General features: G+C 40.4%; 1 protein-coding gene and 1 long non-coding RNA gene across 3 annotated transcripts in view; one reads left to right on the plus strand and one right to left on the minus strand.

Moving 5' to 3' along the window:
- ERCC4 (ERCC excision repair 4, endonuclease catalytic subunit) lies at positions 1-14344 on the minus strand. Of its 2 annotated transcripts, none has more exons than XM_032703443.1 (11): positions 14118-14344; positions 12453-12633; positions 10306-10501; positions 8742-8949; positions 7631-7811; positions 7172-7300; positions 6494-6604; positions 4866-5457; positions 4072-4164; positions 3254-3366; positions 1-2190 (listed from the first exon to the last, which is right to left on the minus strand). In XM_032703443.1, the coding sequence occupies exons 1-11, from the start codon at positions 14289-14291 to the stop codon at positions 1457-1459; spliced, it is 2712 nt and encodes a 903-aa protein (XP_032559334.1). In that variant the 5' UTR covers positions 14292-14344; the 3' UTR covers positions 1-1456. The 2 variants fall into 2 exon arrangements, with proteins under 2 accessions (XP_032559334.1, XP_032559335.1); XM_032703444.1 differs by lacking the exon at positions 14118-14344 and adding an exon at positions 13248-13427.
- LOC116794646 overlaps positions 7508-21545 on the plus strand; it is a 24376-nt gene continuing 10338 nt past the window's right edge. Inside the window, exons 1-3 of the long non-coding RNA XR_004359836.1 lie at positions 7508-7950; positions 12949-13040; positions 21082-21218. This is a non-coding gene — a long non-coding RNA (uncharacterized LOC116794646). The remainder of the gene's footprint in view (positions 7951-12948; positions 13041-21081; positions 21219-21545) is intronic.

Below are 21545 nucleotides of genomic sequence, written 5' to 3' on the forward strand. Positions count from 1 at the left end.
TTTTAATCTTCTTATGGATGTATTTAATACTGAAATTTGCATCTGCAGAATTCACTTAGGAAATTTGTCACAGCTCAGCCCTAGAATATAAGTTAACAATTCATAGTTCATACTTAAAATGCACAGTAAACAAACCTGAAAGTACACAGAACGGTTTTTACTGAACATGAACATAAAAAATATTTTCTCCTTTCAAGAAGGAGATACTTTTGATCTGTTGTTCCCATAAGAATTGTATAAATACATGTACAAATCACAGATAAGGGTTTGTAAATAGCAAATGTAAATATATAACCATGGAATGATACTGGACCAACCCTTTTGGCAATGGCAGTTTGTTACCCAGTATCAAAGTTCAGTGCAGAATATATAATTTAACAACGAACACATTCACAAACTATCAAAAGAAGAATAACTTTTCCCTCTTTTATGCTACACAGAATGCTGAAAGTTTTATCTTCTAGATGACAACGGACAATTTGAGACATTAAAATGCAAGTGCAGTTGGACACAGAAAGAAGTCAATATTGAAAGAATTGTCCACACTTTTGGAAAACCTTGCTTAGAAAACTACTGCATTTTACAAGAGGAAATATGGCCTGGTATATTGAAAAGAACAGTGCCAATGGTATCCCCAGATTTTTCACTTGCCAGTGAATGATGTGAAAGAACTATCAAAACTGATTAAAAAAATAAAGCATCTTCAAAGTATAAGTAAGGCACACTGAGAATTCAGAATCGCTGTCCAGTCCAGCCCAAAGGAATGCACTTTGCAAAACCCAGCAAGACAGAGCTGTACTGACTTTGGAATGGCAAAAATATAACTTGCAGTAAAGTAAGCAAGTAGAATGTAAAGCATAGCATAGAACTGTATCTTACTGTGACAAAGGCTTATGATGGTAATTCTAAAATTTAGGATTGAGTCCAAGTATATTCTCCTAAAAAAAACTCCTGAGCAAAGACTATGATATAGCTCGTCACTGTCAATCAAAAACTGGCTGTTTCCAGAGAGCAAGACATTAAAAATGACAAAAGCAAGGTGATGTTTCGTGCAGCAAGTCACACACACTAATCAAAACATGGTACATTTTTAGCTTTAACAAGACATCATAACTTCCATATGAAAACACCTTTATCAATTAGTCTTAGCACTTAATTCCTTTGGAATTGGTGAAAAAATTTAGTTAATTCAGTGGTAATTCAGTAATTCATTACAGAATTGGTTAAAGTGCTTTAAAATGAATAAATATAATTCACATATCTCTATTAGAAATACTTATTCCTTTTGAAACTTGCCTTCAGTAATAATTAACTCACATTTTCAAACCGATGGAACAGCATTAGCAAGAAAGAGCTGGTTGTCTGAGAGGGGGCATTTATCAAAATATTTCATGTATTTGCCAAAGTCCTGTGCCAGAAGAGTTTATCTGTGCTCCACGCTGAACTATGGCATTAGTCACCTTTTGCTTTTCCCTTTGGCCAGTGCCTCTCCGTAGGTGAGGTGAATGAAGTCGAAGAGTTGGGTGGCATTGGCAGCATTCCCCAAAATCCTGGACAGCTCGTCCTTGGACAGCGTCACCAGCTCTGCGATGCTCCTCACGTGGTTCATCAGGGCCCGGCAGTTCTTGGCATTAACACCTGGCATTTTCAAGAGGAAGTCCTGGGGCCCAGGGTTGTACTTGTCCGACTCGGGCAGGATTTCGGAGTCGGCGGTCACGGCCATCGCCGTCTCTGCGTCGGGCTGGGGGTGGTTCTGCTTCAGCTCCTCGAACAGCTCCGCGGTGGCGTGGGGAGAGGGACACCACAGGATCCGCAGCTTCGGGAAGTGCAGCGTAAGGAGGGTCAGTTTAGAAGTAACATCATTCCCGGAAATTTCCTGCTGTAGAGAGCCTCGGGGGAGCAGGGAGAACGGTTTGTTAGGATCAAACTCGATCAGGAGGACTGGTCGCTTGTAGTAGCGGCACATGGAAATGCACTGGGAATACAGCCTCCCATTGTTTAGGGAACCAATCAGATCGCTGATGCTTTTCCGCTCCACACAGATATCAGGAGTCAAAATATAATCTCCAACTTCCAGAGTAACGGGCTCAATGTCAATCCCACGGCGATGAATCAGCGATGGGAGCTCACTACGGAATTCCCGCATATCCACGATTATAGTTTGCTGAACATCCTTCTGCTCCTGTCCCCCTAAAGAGCAAAATAAACACAGTTAGCCCCATACTTGTGACCTGCAGCTCCAGCTGTAGAGCTTTCGTGTGTGCTGCCAGTGCTTCTGTAATGGATGGACTTCACATCCCAAATTATACCTCCAATTCAGCATTTAATAAATCCAGACTTCATTTAATTTTCAGTTGCCCAATTATGTAGTGTAGTTTATGGAGTACACTCTGCGGTTTCACAGAACTCCCATGCTACCTGCTGTAAGCTTTGTGCATGTGACAATGAAAGACATTCAACTGTAGATGAAAGTTATTTAAATAAGTCAGGAAAATCTTTAAAAAGTTGCTTGCAAAACAAGACAATGAAGCTGATCCTTTTTATTTCCTGCTGTTTCCCACAGAAATATGGCATTTTATTGCAGGACTTATGTGTTGGCCTCTGTAGATCTGCAAAAAGACACATAAAGAGACTGCAGCACCAAGGCCACAAAAGACATAAAAGCAAAGATTAGAGAGCACATGGTAAAGGAGAGCAGGATTACAGACATGACAGCAACGAAAAATGGGCAGAGCTGTGAAGATAAAGGCACAGTATAGATGTCAGAGGAAAGCAACAAAAATGTGGTTAGAACTGCAAAAAAAGAAAAAGGATGTTTCATTACAAAGAAGGTGATCAAAACTACAATGTGCAGTCGTTTACCCAGGCAGTCTGTTCTGCCAAGATGAAAAGATGTCCCCAGTATTTACTACCTCAAGGACAACTTGACTTCCTTTGACTATCTGCAGACTTCAGTTTCTATGTTTTAATTTCTCGCTTTACCAGCAGCACTAGAGAGTTTTATAACCAACAAGCTGCCCAGAAACTATCCAAGTTGTCTCTGTCTCCATGGTAAAACCCTTCTTTAGTCTGTATTGTCAGAGAAAACCACAATTCTCCATCACTGGGGAATACTGTTCCTTTACCATGCAGACTGCAGAGCCAGTGTAGGTGTCTCTGACCCTGGGGCTGGGTCCCTGGTGGCATTTCCAGGGCAGCAGTGACGGGGCTTTCCAGCAGCTCAGAGCTCAGCCTGAGCTCAGGCCCCGCTCACCTGCTTTGCGTGTGTCGGCAGCCACACCGGGGGGTTTGGCGTCTCGGATCAGGTCCAAGTTTGTTTCATCTCTTCCTTCTCTCTCTTCAGGAACAACCATGCTAGCCTTCTCTCTAAGGAACCACAAACAAACACACGCTAAAAACTGCAGATATATGAGAAAAATACACCCAAACAGTTTAACACCCTTCATCCAGATGTAAAATATATACAGTCTAATCCTAACTGCAGACCTGATCAGAACTGCAGTTTACCAGGTTTGCCACATTGTTGGGCTAGATGCTGTATTTCTATTTCAATTATCAGCACTTTTTAGCATCTGATTACTTTTTTATTTCTAGAATTTCTCAGAGCATAATAAACAAAGGAACTAATAACTAGTAATAGCACTATAACCTGATGAGAAGATACTGTCAGTAAAAATACTGTCTTATACAGTCTAAGGAAATAATTATTTTGTTTCCCCAACTGACTTAGGTTATAAAAGCCTTAAGAATTATCTTAAAAGAAATGCTACTTGCAGACAAAAAGACAATTACAAAAATGAAATTCACAGAGACAATTAGGGGAAAATCCAAGTGGTGCTGTTCAGCCTTAGAAGTTTAATATGAAATCCTGCTAAAATTAATAAATAAAATGGAGTTTGACTTTTTGTTGATTCTCAGTGGGAAAGTTCTCTTAATACCTGAAAAACAATTGAATTAAAAGTTTATTTAAAGCCTTCACACAGTTAAGAACTTCACTCTATTTGAAGTGTAAGCATATAAGGGAATTACATGGAACACTAATAATAAAGGTGGTTAAACTAATTGTGTTACCGAATGAGTTTTTCAAAGGCCTCCTTCTCTTTCCTCAGAGCTGTGAGATAACGCTGCTCTTCTGTGGAGCCCCCATATATGAGAAAATAAACTCTGTAGGTATGAAAGAGAAAAAAAAACCCACCTTACAGAACTTCATATTAACTTAAAAACACCCACAACCAATATTTAAGATTAGTAGCCTGACAAGTCAGTCAATAGTTTTCTATATTTTTAATTAGTTTGTGAAATTTATTCATAAAAGTGAGTTTGGCAATTTACAGGTGTATCAAATACCTATATACAGTGTGGTGATCCTTCTGTCAGCTAGAACAAAGTATAACTGCAAATACTTCTCATTTTCTTTATTGTGTTTTCCTATACTTGTTTTTCTGTTACAGTTTCTGAATTACTGGTCTTCAGCGTTGCCAACATCAGGAAATGTGAACATGACTTAAACCCAAAATGAATCTTATTGTGTAAAAATCATACCCACAGAAATGGTTTAAAATGAGACTACACCACCTCAAAATGATCTACTGCCCCTAAGATCATCGAAGCAGAGGTCTCGAAGAAGATTGAATGAACTTTGGGATTTTTAACAGGTATGTTTCTACCCTAAGGGACTAAATACCCTCTGGAAAGTAAAAATTATCTTTTGGTTACTCCAGACATTTTGCTTTTGTTTAAAATTAGGAAGAGGGCTAAACAGGAATCAAAGGGTAGCTAAAGAAAATGAACAGCTGCACGTTCTGCCTTGACTGCTGACAGTGCACTTTTTAGTTTTTAAGACTAGAATTACCAAGTGAACTTGCCTCAGAGGCTTCCCAGGCCTGCTGGCCTTGTAGATCTCCAGCTGCCGGACAAAGGTGAGTTCTGCATCGTATAACACCACGTATCTGGGCTCCACCTCGTGCAGGACGCGGGTCAGGGCGTAGGGATCCCCACAGCTCTGCAGCGGGTGGATGATGGTCAGCGGGTCCTTGAAAATCCCGTAGTAACAATCGGAGGGCAGGTTCACATCAAAATCTTCAGCAATGGCCTCTTCACCGCTGCTTTCTTGGCTACTGCTTAATTCTTTGTTCTCTTCCACCTCTAACTGCTCTCTCTTTTCCTCCTCGGTTTTCCCTATCATTTGGATTATAGTCCGGTCTCGTTGCTTCTTGTGTTTCTTTTGTTTTGAAGAAGCTGCAAGTTTGCCTTTTTTGGCTTGAGGCCCTGGGTCTGGTTTGGCATTTCCTTTGGACTTGATGGCTTTTCTGTCTGTAATCCATACTTCTCCAGCTTTCTCATCCTTTCCGAAGGTTTTGTTATACAGCCTTGTTAAAAAAGCTTCTGCCCCAGCAATAATAAACTCCCTGAGCTGGGCACAGGCTCGGTCATCGCTGGCACAAATGAGCACTTGCCCTGCAGTCAAGAAACAATATCATGTTTACAGGCTGTAATGCTGGGCTCCTTTTCCACCTAAAAGGCATCTCCTGAGCAAATTGGTTTTACTGATCCTGGAAGTAATGCCTGCCAAAGACTTTTGTATTTGGTTGTCACAGCTGCTCTGGACTTTGAGAGAAATATAAAGTGCATGGGCATTTTGTACCAAACAAGATTAGAGGAGATTAATGGAAGTTCAGCATTCCCTATTCTCACAATGTCTAAATTTGTGAGGTTTTCCTTCTGGCCATCTGAAACATAGTGTGTATTGAAACATACTCACAACTACTTCTTTTTAAGACGTGGAATAAGAGAGAACTTAATTTAGACCAGTCTAATTTTCAGCCTTTGTCAGCTGTGATAGAAAGTCAAAAAATACATATTTCACACAGTATTATTGACATTTGTGGTCTTGAATAACAATTCCCCACAAGCTGACTCAGATAAACTCCTACAGCACTAGGTGAGAGAGCCAGTTCTTATGCAGTCAGAACACTGTGGGTGGGAGAAAAGAGCACTTTTTTACCCTTAGTATTTCCTAAAATAAAATTTGCTGAAATTTAAGGGGCTGAACAGCCCTAAAATAGGAAAGGCAGCAAAGCAGTTAGACTCTCTACCCTGCCTTCTAATCTCTACCCCATTTATATGCATCTCCTGGAGAGGCAAATTTTCAGGTGCAGGAGAAGAATGTGTGAGTTAGAAAGGGCACTTTTTTTGAACTTGAACTTAAGAAATGAGTGAAATGTACCTTGATTATTATAAATTTCCACATCAGTTTTATTGGGCTTGGAACTAAGGGATCAGTCTAATATTGAAATGTAAGTTAAAAAAATTTCTCAGAATAACAAAAATTCTCTTTCCTAAACTGTATTGCATAGTAACCAACACAAATTATTAAATTTAAACTAGCTCTTTGTTAACACTACAGTAAAGAGTTCGGTTCCCTCTCTCCAAAGACAAGCAGAAGTGCAAACCAGCCATACCGTGAAAACTTTATCATTTAGTATTCTCTCACCTGGACCACCAAGGTTGTCACTGGTCTTATTCTCATTTTCAATCTCTTTCAGTACTTCTCTCAAAGCTTCCCATTTTGGGTTACTTTCAAGAACCAATTCCCTTTTCAGTTCTGAAACGAAGTAAGATTGAACATAGCAGCTCTTGCAGCCAAAATATCCCTCAGACTTTAAATTAGTGGTTAGATGTCAATAGCGTGATGGCTGTTGGCAAATATGATATTCAACAGCCTACATATGCAATGTGTTATGTTACAGCGTTGGAGAACACTCTTAACTTTAAAAATGGGGATAAGTGCTCTAGTGAAGCAAAAAGTTGAAATATTCACTAATTCTTCAATTCTGAAACTCCTGGGTATATTTTTTTAATAAAAGCAACCCCAGCCTCCTACCCGTTCAAGTAAAATCATAAAGATCAAGCTAAACACCACAAGAATTCCATAAAAGCTCTCTCAGTGATCAGCTGAGCGAGCTTAGGAGAACCCCTTACTTCTTCATGACTCTTGTATGTTGTTTATTATGTGCTTTTTGAACTAAGATTATGTCTCAGCTTATCCCAGCTAACAGATGGACATCCTGAGCTGGGCTAAGTTAACGTAGGGAACCAGAGCCCCAGTGATAACATGCAAAGCACTTGAAATCGTGACACTCCCAAACTTAAAATTCGGAACGATCAGTACCATTTTCCTTCTTCACATCACGTTTTTCAGAGCCTTTGCCTTTCTGACTCAGCTTCTCCTCTGCAATGCGATAAACTCGAGCCCGAGCGTTCACAAACATCGAGGTGCTGGCGTCAAGGAACAGCCAACCTGAGGGGAGAGGAGAAGGAAGCAGCATTAGTTTGACATCTGCAATGGGGATGTGTTTCAGCCCCAAACCTCTCATCTGGAATACCTGTGCTACCTGCTTGCTGTGCAATCACCAGCTTAATAAGAGACAAATGTGATGCAAATCTGCCCCTGTTGAGTAACAGCAGTTAGGTGGGAAGATGAAAGCATTATCTGTCAATAAAAACCTACGTCCTTATGGCTGGTTATGTAAAACCTGATTAGGTACCTTCAAATGTTTGGGAATACTAATTAAAAACATCAACATTTCACTGTTTCATGCATTGACTTGTATGGATCTTCAGTGTTTACCTGAATTCTCACCAAAAGCTTTTTCACTTGCTTTCAGTGACTCCAGAAGATTAAGGAAGGTGACACAATCATACTGAGTGAGATACAGGAGCAAAGTACGGAGTATCTTCAAATCCTGGACCAAAGATTTTGTCTTAGCTCCAAGCTGATGCCAGAGAGGATCTAAATAGTGACGTATTGTCTAGAAATATAAATTGGAAAGTTCAGGATGTCAAATATATAGTACACTAACCATGCTAAAAATGCACTTTTTTTTTCCTTTATAGGGGATGCCACTAGTTTCCTGAAGTTATTAAGGATACCAAATTAAAGACCTGATGGTAAGGTATTTTTTTATATATAAGTTATCATTTTTAGCAAAGTTAACATAATATAGATGCCTTTATGTAAAATATTTCAGCAATTAGCAGATGTGTATCAATTAATGCTTTCGGTACACTTTTTCCTTTCCATCTAATAATAAAACACTGGTACAATACTCCCCCCCCCTTAATTTACTGGCACTGGCCTGTAAAGCAGAAACCATTCTAATGGCATTTAATATCCAAAATAAGGTTGGTACCATGCAGATGTGCAACCTGTAAGGCTTAAGGAAAAAACCTCCAGATATTTAAAGTACAGAAGGCTTTGCATCAGGATCTAATAGTAGTTAAGAAATAACTGTGTTTCACTATGATGGTTGAAGTTTATGATTTCACCTTACAGAAAGCACATGTATGCCAAACATTGCACATCTGCCACAAACAGCAATGAACACACAATTATTGACATATATAATGATTAAAGATACAGCAGAGGCATGCATGTGCATATTGTCTACTATATACTTGTGCTTCTCCTACTAGAGGAAATGGAAACCACAAATAGGAAAGAAAAGCTTGAATAGGGATGTTCTTGCTGTAAGACTTGGGAAATGAAGGAAGAACAATAACACCTATACACCAAAAACCCTACTGGCAACTGTCACATCACTATTACATCACCTGGTACCACTAATAAACATGTCAGCTGCTGAAGATTATTAATGTTACAAATAAAACTTCTGTTTGCATGGCAGTTTGAAGATCTACATCCTGTTAGTTAGACACTGCAAAACAATCAGAATGGTTACCTTGTCAAAAGGTTTTCCAATAGCATTTTCTAAAGAGAGATCTTCTACTTCAAGAACTGGATTATAACGTTTGAGTTCTCTCAGACAGGCATTCAAAATGTCCAGGATTGAGGTCTGGATAGCAAGCATAGCAGGGGTCATTGCCACATGTATTTCCACCACTTCAGGTTTATGCTTCTCTAAAAATGAGTTCACTGCTATATGAAATCTAAGAGGAAAACAGCTTATTAGGATTTACATGGAAAGTTTTCTTGACCCACAATTACTCAAAAGTTTGTATAAACTATAATTACAATTGTTTTAAATGTGAACAAGTAAGTTAATTCCAAAGTAAATCAGATTCTACTGATGTGAAGACTGCAATCTCATGAACAGCCTCAGAAAACCATCTGTTCCACAATGATGACTGTAGGCATGCTAGTCATGTGAGCCTATAGGGCTGCTGAATGAGCCATGGAAAATTACTGCACTAGATTCTCCATCACCAATACACAGAACAAATACTAAAGTAAACCCAAAAAATCTCATAAGGGGGAAACAGGAACAGGCTCATGAATTCTTTGAAATCAGACACTGCACCAGCAGGTTCTGTGACATTCCCAGCTTGCAAGGATGAGCAGCAGGTCCTTGTTGGAACCCTCCCCTGCAGCCCCTCAGCTGCACAGGCACAGACATGTCACTGCCTTTACCTAACAGGGAGGCTCAGAGAGCCCAGTGCCTGCCAACCTCTGGAACTCCCTGGGCATCTCCCTTCCCACACACTGCACCCCCAGGCCTTGCCATGGCTCAGAAGCCGAGGAAGAAAACGTAGAGACCTTTTATCCAACCTCTCTTGCCCTAGTTATGTCCACTTCTACTTCCCTGGGATACTGGAAGAAAGACTGTTAAAAAAAGAGTTTACAAGGCAGAGTGACAGTTCATTAAGATGGAGTGAAACACATTCTTAGCCTGGAACAAATGGGCAGAGCTCCTGCCCAAGGCAAGAGCACTGATCAGTTCAGCAGATAAAGGGTCCAGTTCCATTTGTGGCTCTGCTTCTGACTGACTTAACACGTGTCACAAACCTGGCAGTTTGGTTTTTATCAGTCATCAAGAAATATTCTTCATACACAACATACATGTAAAAGAAGATTAAAAAAATCTGACATGTAGAAAGATCCATGGAGTTTCATCACAGCTGGAAACAAATATACCTCCTTGAATGGAGAACTGAGAGACTGTGCTCTTGTTACTTCATGGCTTAAATACTCTGTTTTATAAGAGAAGTTTTTCTTGAGCTATTAGGAGTGTCACCTTCTGCTGTGATTTCTGTTGGCTAAAAAGCCATCTCTGCCATAAGGTTCAGCCCCTTATAGAGATAATTTGAGTCCATTTTCAAAAATACATACAGAAATTTAGCATCTTCAAGACCACCAGTCAAAACCTGACTGAAATTTGTTTGGGGATATGAGGGAACACCCCTAAGCAGTGTGACTCCATGCACCTAATTTTCTGAGGAACCCATCTAACATCCTTCATCTTTCTTTTAAGCTTAACTCTCCAGTGGAGTAAAGAAGTGCCTCACCTTGGCCACAGATAAAGCTTACTGACAAAAAGGTTTTTCATCACTCTTTCCACGTGGCAAAAGCCAGTGTTAAATGCAACAGCATTATCTGTAAAAGCTTTAATGAAGCCTTGCTTGTTCTTCTGGCGGTACAGTCGCAGGATAAATGCTTCCTGGCAGGACTCGATGATTCTGTGTGCTTTGTACACCAAAATGCCTGGCAAAATAAAACATTTTCAAGTTAGAAGTTGTTAAGAAAGGTCCAACTTTATATAGAATTTTCCTCATAACTGTCTTATTCTTCTAATATTGCTTGGATTATAGGAATTTAAATCTTCTAAAATGAGTGTTGAACAAACTTTCTGGGGTTCAAACAAGTGATTCCTCAGTTTCAGTACTACAGAAATGCCAAATAACAGAACTGGGTTAATGATGCATCTTTAGTAACAAAAAAATTAAAAAATCTTGTGCTTGAGTGGCAGGACTTATTAGCTTAGTAAATTCTTTATTCCTGAGGCATAACTTGAACTCGAGCCTTTGAAAAGGAGGAAAAGCAAATGCACGACAGAACACACTGTTACAACAGAGCAAGTTTGACACTTTCAAGTCTGTGATATTTGCATTCTTTTGTTAGAGAAATTCTGGAATTAGTCTTGTCAAGTATGTTTCATTGGTAACAACAGTTCAAGTGTTTACACATTCAAGGAACATCTGAAAACATTTGTTTTGCTTTTCTCCTCCTTCTGATAAGTCATATTCACACTTAAGGACAGCAAATACTATCAACTGTATGAGTACACCCCCAGTTTTATTCAGGGCTATGGGGGTATTAGGAATAAAAGATTTATCAAGCACATTTTAGTAAAGAGAAATGAAACAACAATTTAATTTAATTAAGTGTTTGAGACAAATACTTCTGGGATTCACAGTTCACTCAGCCAAGACCTGTTAAACTCAGGCTTATTTTTTCCTCCCACTTAATCATGTTAAATAGCACACTGCATTCTTCCCTCTCCCCTGCTGAAGTGAGGCCTATGTGGTAACTCTTATCTGTTCACTGCTTGCAGTGGAATCATAAATGCCTTTCTGAAATGGAAGCAAAGGACATCAAACATCACAGGTTTTACCTTGTACCTGCATGAGCTCATAAACTTACAGTGCATTTAATTCTGCAACAAGTTTCTTCAACTCAGCACCTAGACATTGATTTTAATATGCCTTTGCTTGGTAAATGAGAAAGCATCTAGAAAGAAAAGGCTTCCATATAACTGCTAGCCATTCATGATTAAGTCATGGAATAATCCACTACAAGGTATTTTTCTGTCTAGACATTGTTAGATCTGTCCCACAAAGCAAATTTTTCAGGACATAACAATGATCAAACACATTTCTGAACAACTTCCAGTTTGTCAAGATATGACTCAGAACGGGCTTGAAAGGGGACAACCAATTTGTGATGGGCCAGTAAGACTGGGTGTTTATCATAATACCTTCCAACTTTCACTCAATATATATCTGCTTATGGAGTGAGGTTGTACCTGCTCTGTAAGCCCTTTTATTACCACTTTTTATTAAACCCACTTGCATCAGTTTTACTGTGCTGTCAAGTACGTAATTTTTACCTGGCTAAAACTACCAGGAATAATTCTTCTTTACTGCAGTGAAAATTTCTTATCTCCATTTAGCTGGACTTCATGAGTTCATCAGATGTTAATTCACATGTGATTCTACACTGATTTTATACACAACATAAAACCTAGAAACACTTTTTCTGTGTTACCTCCTCAAGAAACACTATTACAAGTTTTTGTTGGTTTGGCTGTACAGTCTCAGGTAAGGTACATGGAACCAGCTGTTGGGGAAGCTGGAAATGAAGCAGCTGGTCTATCACAGCTGCTCTGGCACTGACCTCTGGTGGCAATGCAAAACCTGTCACAGCTCTGTAAAAATATGTTTTCAAATGGTTTGATTAAATAAGACAAACAAGTTTGGAGCAAAGAAAACTACTAAAAATACGAAACAACTACATATTTGCTCTTTTTACCTCAGTCCTGGGGGGAAGGAAAGGAAAAGTTCTTCAATAGTGGTTAGTAGAACTCTTCATATAGAATTAAGCTTTATGTATGTTCAAACAGAACACTTTTACCTTCATTTCATTAAACTCTTACCAGTAATGAGGTTGGCAGGAATTCTGTCAGTAAGGAAATCCACCACCAGGATCCTACTTGTTGCAAAGATGACTCCTCCTTGTGTGTAAAATTCGTACCGAGTGTTATTTGCAATTTCATTGGTAACACGCCGAGGAAGGTGAACAACTCCATCTGACCTCAGCTGGTCAATAAAATACTCCTAAACCAAATACAATAAAAACAAAGACATAATTGTGGTAACTAATGAAAGGGATGCAATAAACACCTTTATTATGCATACCCTGCCAATTTTGAGGAGCAGTCCAAAACAAATTAAAACATGATAGTATAACATACAAAGTCACAATTATCATGATTTTTTTCTTCTTAGATATACTTTGTTCAGTTTCAAACTCATCTGGGTGATTTAAAGTCTACATATTGTCAGTAGTAGCTAGAAAATACTTAAGTAAATATGAGCAACTGACACTCAAAGGAGCTTACACTTTCTTGTATTTCCATAGCTCACTTTCAGAGAACATGCAATTTTAATACTGCCTTAAGAACAGAGAATTGGGAAGAGTTCATCTTCTGGTGCCCTCATCTGCTATCAGACAACTACAGCAGGTAGGCCCTATATATGAAGTTTAATCTTATAAACTAGAGCTGTGATATTTATTCCCCTATGGCCACTTTATAAAAAGTCCCCAGGACCTCACTTCCCTGATGGTGGGAAATCTCCCTGGTTCCAGGGAAAAAAGAGCAGCTGTTTTTTGTACAAGCAGGGACAAACCTTCAGCAAGTTTCATCCCTTTCTGCTCAGTGGTTACTTACAATTATGTACATACACTTGTTTTAGCTCAGTATTGCTTTCGGGGCTTTACTGTGCTGCAGGAGTAAGAATTCAGCTGATGGATCCCAAGTGTGTCTGGTCTGACAGCTTCCCTGGGACACGGGCTCCTGGGGGACAACCAGCTGTCCCTGAGCCAGCAGTGCCCTCATGGCCAAGAAGGCCAACAGTGTCCTGGGGTGCATTAGGATTGCCAGCAGGTCGAGGGAGGCGATCCTGCCCCTCTACTCAGCCCTGGTGAGGCCCATCTGGAGTGTTGTGTCCAGTTCTGGGATCCTCAGGACAAGAGAGACATGGAGCTCCTGGAGCGGGTCCAGCGCAGGGTGCCAAAGGGGATGGGGGGACTCTCTGAGGACAGGCTGAGGAGCTGGCCCTGAGAAGAGACAGCTGAGAGGGGACCTCCTCAATGTCTGTCAGATCTGCAGGGAGGGGGCAAAGGATGGACCGGGCTCTGCTCGGGGGTGCCCAGCAATGGGACAAGAGGGAATGGGCAGGAACTGATGCTCAGGAAGTTCCACCTGAACATGAGGAAGAACTTCTTCCCTGTGCAGTGACCGAGCACTGGAATAGATTGTCCAAAGAGGGTGTGGAGTCTCCTCACTGGGGATACTCCAGAACTGTCTGGACACAATCCTGTGCCGTGTGCTCTAGGATGACCCTGCTGGAGCAGGAGCAGGAGGTGGGACCAGATGACCCGCTGTGGTCCCTTCCAGCCTGACCCACTCAGTGATTCTGTGACAGCGCCCGGCCCGGCCCCGGATCCCGCACAGCCACCCCCGGCCCGCCCCCGGCCCCAGGAGCCGCTCCCGCCCGGGGCACTGCGGGGCCGCGCCGGGCGCTGACAGCCCCCTCACCTCCTCGGCGGGGCCGGTGTTGAGCACGAGCACGAGGCTGGCGGGCTCGCAGTAGAGGCGCAGGAAGCGCAGCAGCAGGCGGTCGATGCCGAGCCCTCGGGCGCACACCACGAGCCCGTCCCGGTGGAACAGGTCCAGGAAGATCTGGCTCTCGTGCTCCAGCAGCGCCGCCATCGCCGCGCGCGACCGCGCACGCGCACCCGGCCCACCGCTGCCGCGCCGGCGGCGCCCCCTGGCGGGCACGTGAGCACGGTCCTCCAGCGGAGGCTGAGGGAGAGCGGGGACAGGAGAGAGAGCTGGGACAGGAGAGAGAGCTGGGACAGGAGGGACAGGAGAGGGAGCTGGGACAGGAGAGAGAGCTGGGACAGGAAGGACTGGAGGATCCAGAGCCCCCGGCGTGGAAAGCGATGGGGGACAGGACCCACCTGCTCCCCACAGGAGCTGCGCCCCCGATCCTCCTCGTGTGGGCCGTGTGAGCGCCGAGTGTCAGTGTGAGGTAGCTGGTCTTCGCCTTTTTTATTATGTGTTTATCATGGCCCGGGGGAATGGCCCGAAGTTGTGTCAGGGGAGGTTAAGGTGGGTCTTAGGAAAGGTTCATTGCCCCAGAAGGTGGTCGGGCACTGAACAGGCTCCCCAGGGCAGTGGTCACAGCACCAAGGCTGACAGAGCTCAAGGAATGTTTGGACATGGATTTGGGGTTGTCCTGTGCAGGGCTAAGAGATGGGATTTGATGATCCTTGTGAGTCCTGTCTGCCTCAGGATATTCTGTGACTCTGTTACTTCTTACCTGGCACCTGTAAGCTAATTTCTTAAGCAGCAAAACAACACTTGACTGAACTTATCCCGCATTCCTCACACAATCCATCAGTTCCTCACTGTTTCCTTGGTCCCCAAGGGGTTCGTTTGTTTTGTTTGTGCCTGTAGGGGTGAGGGACTCCTTGGACCAGCTTCCAGAGGCAGCTGGAGGTGAAGGACACTGCTCAGAGTTCCCCTGCAGTTCAGCTGAGCATCACAGAATCATAAAGTCACAGCAGGGTTTGGGTTGGAAGGGACCTGTTTACACTGGGTGTTGATTCCAGTTACTCCTCTCAATATTCTGTTGGTAAAATGTGATTATTGGGGCATTGAGTCAACTGTCAAATACATTCAAATAAATAGTTTCAGTTCTTTGTTTCACACTGTCACATGTTGGCAGCTGCAGAGGGTTTTCTTTTGGGTTTCGGTGTTTTTCTCAGTAAGGGTGTACAGCTGCCAGCATGTTCTTTTGCTGCAGACTTGCTCAGGCTGACACCGTTAATGAAGATGCACTTTGTGATGCCTTCTTTGTGAATTTGCCACATGGTCAGAATTATGCTACAAAATATTTTAAATTAACATAGGAAAAGTTCAAATTATTTACTATCTATCTATCTATCTATCTATGTATTTTAAAAGGAAGTACAGAGCCTCAGGGCAAAGCAGAAAACAAGTTTTTCATAATCAGCAAAAAATTAATAAAATACGGGGACTATTCTTAATTTTTCTCATACATGTTTCATATTTCTGAATTTTATGCAGATACCTGCAAACTGGATCATATTGCTGACTGTTGTACCAAATACCATGCTTTGGTACTCATTTTTAGCTGGCTGCTAGTAAGCTCTGTGATGTTTGCTTTTAAAACTTATTTTAGACCACAAAAATGTCAGAAAAGCAGTGTTTTTATTTGAACAACATTTCATTTTTATGGATTTTACCGACCAAAACAAAGCCTTACACAATAATACGATGATTGCCATTAACATTTCTTACTATTTTTGAATCCTGTGTGGAAATCTGTAGCCTAGTAAGGTTACTTCTTTGAGGAATTCCAGTACTCTATAGAATTGTCTCATAATTTAGGAACCAACCATTTCCTTGACCTCCTGTTTCCTACATGAATTAGAAAGAATATGTTTTCTAATGGTCCAGCTAAAATATTTCAGGCATCTCTGTAGTATAATTTTATTTTGATTTTTATATATTTTCACTTTGGCTAAATATAATATTAATATAAAACTGTTGAGAAATGTACTTCTTGTGGGTACACAATTATTAACCAGCAGAGGGCTGTCATTTGTTACCTTAGAAGACCAGAATTTAGTCCTAAATCTTGCAATTCAATTTTGTGGAATTTTTCTTTCCAAAACATTAGAGTAGTATTTAAAAAGTATTCATGTACCCACAAGAAATAACTTGTGTAGGAAAAGGATAAATAAAATTTGTCTACAAATTAGCTGTGTAATTTTTTGAGTTGGGAATAATAAGACAGGAGAATGCTATTGAGGGGAGTGCATGAATACATTCCTGTATTCAACAATCAAGGTTTGCTTTTAATTTTAAGCATATTAAGGCTTGTGTTGTATGTATGTGTAATGAACACCTGGAGTAACTTTAGGAGTTTCATTCCACATAGAATTACAAACACACACAAATTATAGGCTGCTTTCAAGCTGATGGATGATATGAGATGGTCAGTGCAGCCCATTATCAACCTTGAGAAAGACATTTACTTGATCTTTTAAAAAGGCATTAACAGACCTATTTATTTCATCACATTCACAGTAGATGAAAGTCAGGTTAATTGTCTGGTAGTGCAAGAGAACAGATCCCTGGAGGGGGGATGATTATTTGCCTCACTCCTTATTGGGATCACCGATATTGATATTAATCTTTAGGATACACTTTGGACAACTACTTTTTTTTTTTTTTAATTTTAATTTTGACAAGCTATTAGCCCTTACTGTGAAAGAGAAAAATGCAAAAATCATGACTAAGTCATTAATCTGCCCATTTGTGTAATGACAACAGCCTTATCTGAAAACTAGTGCAGTTCCTTTGTGTGATATTAATTAACTTTTGCTACTGATCATGTAAAGGGCTGAGGACTCCCTGTGAGAGGAAAACCAATATTTAGATAAGTTATGTAAAACTTATTTTGTATTTAAGTAAAACTCCATATTTTCAGCTGTGAAAACGTGGTGAGATTTCCTACTCTGTGGATTTTTTAATTGGATCTTTGATTTCATTTGTTGTTTGAAATACCAGTATTTGTCTGTATATATAAATACACATAAGAAATTGAAAAAATGTGTTCCATAATCTAGGAATTTTTTATAATCCATTTTTTAGCCACATTTATTCATGTTCTTAGAGCATGTAGTTCTGAGGGGGGCACTTTCTGAAACAGATTTCTCTCCAGCAGTCTCCACACAGGACATTCTTTATATGTTCAAAAATATTACCCCTAGAAAAGAAAACCTAATTACTCTTCTTCAGCGAAGCTATTGTAAAAATTAAATATGACATGTTTTTGCTGGGTTAAAAATGGACTCCAATAAAAGAACTGATCTGGGCTCTGCTCTGATGGATAGGGGACATTAGCAAGGGAAAGGTAAGTTCTCATCCCACGCTGGCTCTGCACAGACCAGGAGACACTGGAATTACTGACTCCTGGAATTACTGCCTCCTTCCCATTCCTTTCCCCCTGAGGTATAATTGCCATACAAGTGTGTTTGTTCAATGTGCTTTGTCTTAAGTAAATCAGAATTGAATTTAGTAGCTGTTAATTATTTCCACAGTTGTTTTTTTTTTTAAATTCACAATTACAAGGCTGGGTTTAAAGCTTTAAAGATACATACATACAGTTTGTACTTCAGTACCCTGAACAACTTTAGTTTTGATTCTCCCCCCTCTATTTGTGCATCTTATACAAATAATACACATGGTGACTGGGTAGAATATCCCACTTTAATAGTTTCTAGATGAAAAAGTTATGAAATGCAATGAGGTTTCTTTACTGTGGCAATATATAAAAATGACAGGTAGATTAAGTGGTTTAATATGTTACTTAAATTCAACTCTATCATACATTTCTGAGGGCCGTGGTCATATTCACTCAGCTCTGTTTAGCTTTGCATGTAAAAGAAGGAATTTTACAAATTTCCTCCTTTGCTATGAACAAAAGAAGAAGCAGTTGATGATGCAATGGGGAATATTTCAACCTGCAAACATTTGCACCATTGTGACCAGTGCAGATTTGTTGTACAGCAGTGGCAATGCAGATCTGGTTTTGCAATTTTAGTTGAAGATTTGTGTTTCCTGACCCTAAGTGAAAAAGATACTGATGAAAAGCAGAATGTTCTAAATGCTACCAGAAGTGGGGGGTTTTTTTGCAATTTTTTAAAAATATATTAGTTTGGTAACTTTGGTGGTATCCCAGGGGAGGATTTTAGAGAAGCAAAATCAATATCCTTGCTATATTGGTGCTAAATTTTTTATGTTTTATACACAAATCTTTTCTTCTTCTGAACTAATTTTTAGAGCCAAACATTATTTTGGGTTGTGCACAAATGAGTTTAATTGTGTGTGTAACTTGCTGTCCATTTTGGTCCCCTTTTCTCCAGAAAGCCCAGGGTGTGGTCGGGCAGGATGATAAACTGAGCTTTGTGACTGACAACAGCTCTCAAGAAAAGGCTGTGATCACAGGGCAGGATTGTCTTCACATTCAGCAAAGAAATGTTGGGGGATTAATGCTGAAGCAAATGGCATTATATGAGAATAGTTATTGTTTGCCTCCTGGTTATAAGAAGAGTGATAGAGCAAAATTTGCATCCTGTGCTTTGCTTGACCAGATGTGGTTGTTTGCTCACATCTGACTGACTGTAACGTGGAAAACAGGTGTTTCCTAGAGTTTGTTTTTCATGGGAAGTTGGTTGGTCTCTGTGGCTTAGAAGACCCTGAGTAAAAAAAAAAAAAAGGTAGGAAAGGCAAAGTTCACATGACCATAAACCAAAATCCTTGTCACAATTGTTCCCAGGCAGGTGTGTGGAATTTTCAGTTCAGTAACTTTTTAAAAAGCATGAGTTGATGCTTATAAACAACTCCAATAATGGCTTATTACCCTAAGATTTAATAAATCAAATGTTTGTGGAATTTTGCTTTATGCACTTGTAATGGGATGGGATGTACCTGAAAAAAAGAAAAATGAGTGTTTAGTGTTTGACATGCAGTGTACTTCTGAAACAGTATCTGAGTTGGTTTCTTTCTTGGAATTATGTACCCAGAGAGAATCAAGGCTAGTGCATCTGCAGTAATGGCTTTGGACATAATTTGGACTAGTAGGTGTAGGCATATTGCATTTACTAATTTTATTCAGCAAATACATTGAAAATTGGTATGATGAAACAGAAATAGGTGTTGGGGTTGATTAGGAACAGTAGTGGGATAAGCTCTGGTGTATCAGTGGGCAACCTGCTGCAAGGAAATGACATGAAATGTTTAAAATACTCTGAACTACCATTAACATGTTCATGTAGTACAAATACAGTAAAAGAAATTGAGAACATTTCATATAAAAGAAATGAAAGCAAGGCATATAATATTCTAAAATCTAAAATAAAATAAATTAAAGCTAATTTCTGCCATCAGTGACCTCAGAATCCTTGACCCTGTTACCCTCTTTGACCCTATTATCAGTCTTTTTGAGGCTTGAAACCAAACAGCATTGCTAGAATGGAGTTACATGTTTTCAAGCTTCCCAAAATTTCTAACAGTAAAATTGCAATTACTTAAAGGCTGAAGAAACAGTTTCCTTTTCCTGTAACAACTGTAGTGGTGCTGCCAGCCCTCAGTGCTGCTTCAGCAGCAATTTGGGAAGCCCAGGCAGAAAACAAACCAAAGAGCTCATCCCCATAAATATGCTCCAAAAAGAACCTGGAAGATGGGAGAACATGAAGGCTTTTCCTTCACAGTGGTTTAATTCCCTGTTCAGTTTTGGACTTTGAAGTCTCAGGCAGTATTACACTTTGTTTTGCTGTCATTTTATTCTGATTTGCCTCTGATGCTCTGAAGCAAGACTCTCTTACTAGAGATGGTTTCCATAGCAATTACAACTCTCTGAATATGCATGGGACTGCTTCCTCATTGTTTCCAAGGGGTTTTATTTACCAGATGAATGGTGCAAGTTAACTTTATTAAGGAGCTGCAGGGGGTATTTGTTGATCTACTGGGGGGAAGGGAGCAGCTATATTAGCCATGGCTTTGCTGTGTTTGTCAAAGCCATAGTGAATAATTTGACAGTGTTAAAAATCACCATTATCATGGCCCCACGTTTGGAGCTGAGTGGCACATGGAAGTGTGCCAGAGCCATTTCAGTTCCCAGGGCATTGTCCTCCTGCAGCCAGACCACACTTTGAGCTGTGAGTGGTTGGGATGTGTGGACATTTTTAATTTTGCTGGCTGTTTGCTGGAGTAAGTGGTGTCACAGCTTGTAAAATCCTTCGTGTTTGTGCACTAGCAAAACAGGACCAAGTGCTGTTTGTGGTCTCTGAACTCTACTGTGATATCAAAAGCAAGTTGTGACAAGTAGATTTGGTCCAGTTCCTCCTGCCTTTTGCCTGTGAATGATCTATTCACAGGATTTGTGAGTTATGACAAAATTATCCATTATTTCTACTGTCTCTGTATCATTTTCTGAATTATACTCTAGTGATATTGCCACAATTAATAGTTCCACTCAGTAACTTTTACAAATCACAAAAGCACACTTACTTTGTAAGTTAAATTCATTCAGCACTGGGAATTGCCCAGTAGTTCAGTGGGAAGTTATGAAAACAAGACCCCAAGAGCATGTGTCATACATGGGAACTATTGGAGTTCTTTAGCAGAAACAAATATCTGTCTTGACTCTTCTCATACTGTCCAATTTAATTCAGAGGGTGAGTTGTTGTGTTACTCGCTATTTCCTGGCAGATCTTCTACTGGGGAGTCTCTCTTAGTTCCCTTCATTCTTATATTTTGTCTCTTCCCTGTCCCAGCCTCTGCTGACACTTGATTTGTGGTTTGTCCTCACCAAAGTAGGGCTATAATTTTCTTCTAGAGGGTTGCATCTTGTGTCTGATTATTTGCAGGTTGTTTTGTGACAAGTTCTTTTGTGCTCCCCCAGCCCAAAGCGAGCGAGCTGCGCAGATTTGTTGTGAGAGGAAGTGTCTGACTCTGGAGCTGCACAGATGGAACGGTGCTGCTTTCACAGGGGATGTGCTACTCAAATTTCAGAGGAACAGCATGGAAAACATCTTATCTGTAAGCTGAGATTCTCATTGAAGTGTCTGTATTTGGTACACAAAAATGGTGGCTGAGTGCATAAGGTGTTTGTTAAGAAATCACCTCAAGCTGTTCAACTCTTTCCCAAACTTTACTGTGATGGATATACTAAATTTTCTCTGGACTTTTTTTAGAAAGTTTTTTTCTTACAAGAAATTTAACAACCATTATAGCCTTAGATCTCTGTAGAATTTCTGCTGAAGTTTGCCAGCACTTTTCAAAGTAACCACTTGCTTTGCACAAGCACTTTAGACAAGAATTTAGAGTTGAATTCTAGATTCTGCCACGAGACGTGGATATGCTGCT

The sequence above is a fragment of the Chiroxiphia lanceolata genome, chromosome 16 (assembly GCF_009829145.1).
Source record: "Chiroxiphia lanceolata isolate bChiLan1 chromosome 16, bChiLan1.pri, whole genome shotgun sequence".
Classification (NCBI taxonomy): domain Eukaryota; kingdom Metazoa; phylum Chordata; class Aves; order Passeriformes; family Pipridae; genus Chiroxiphia; species Chiroxiphia lanceolata.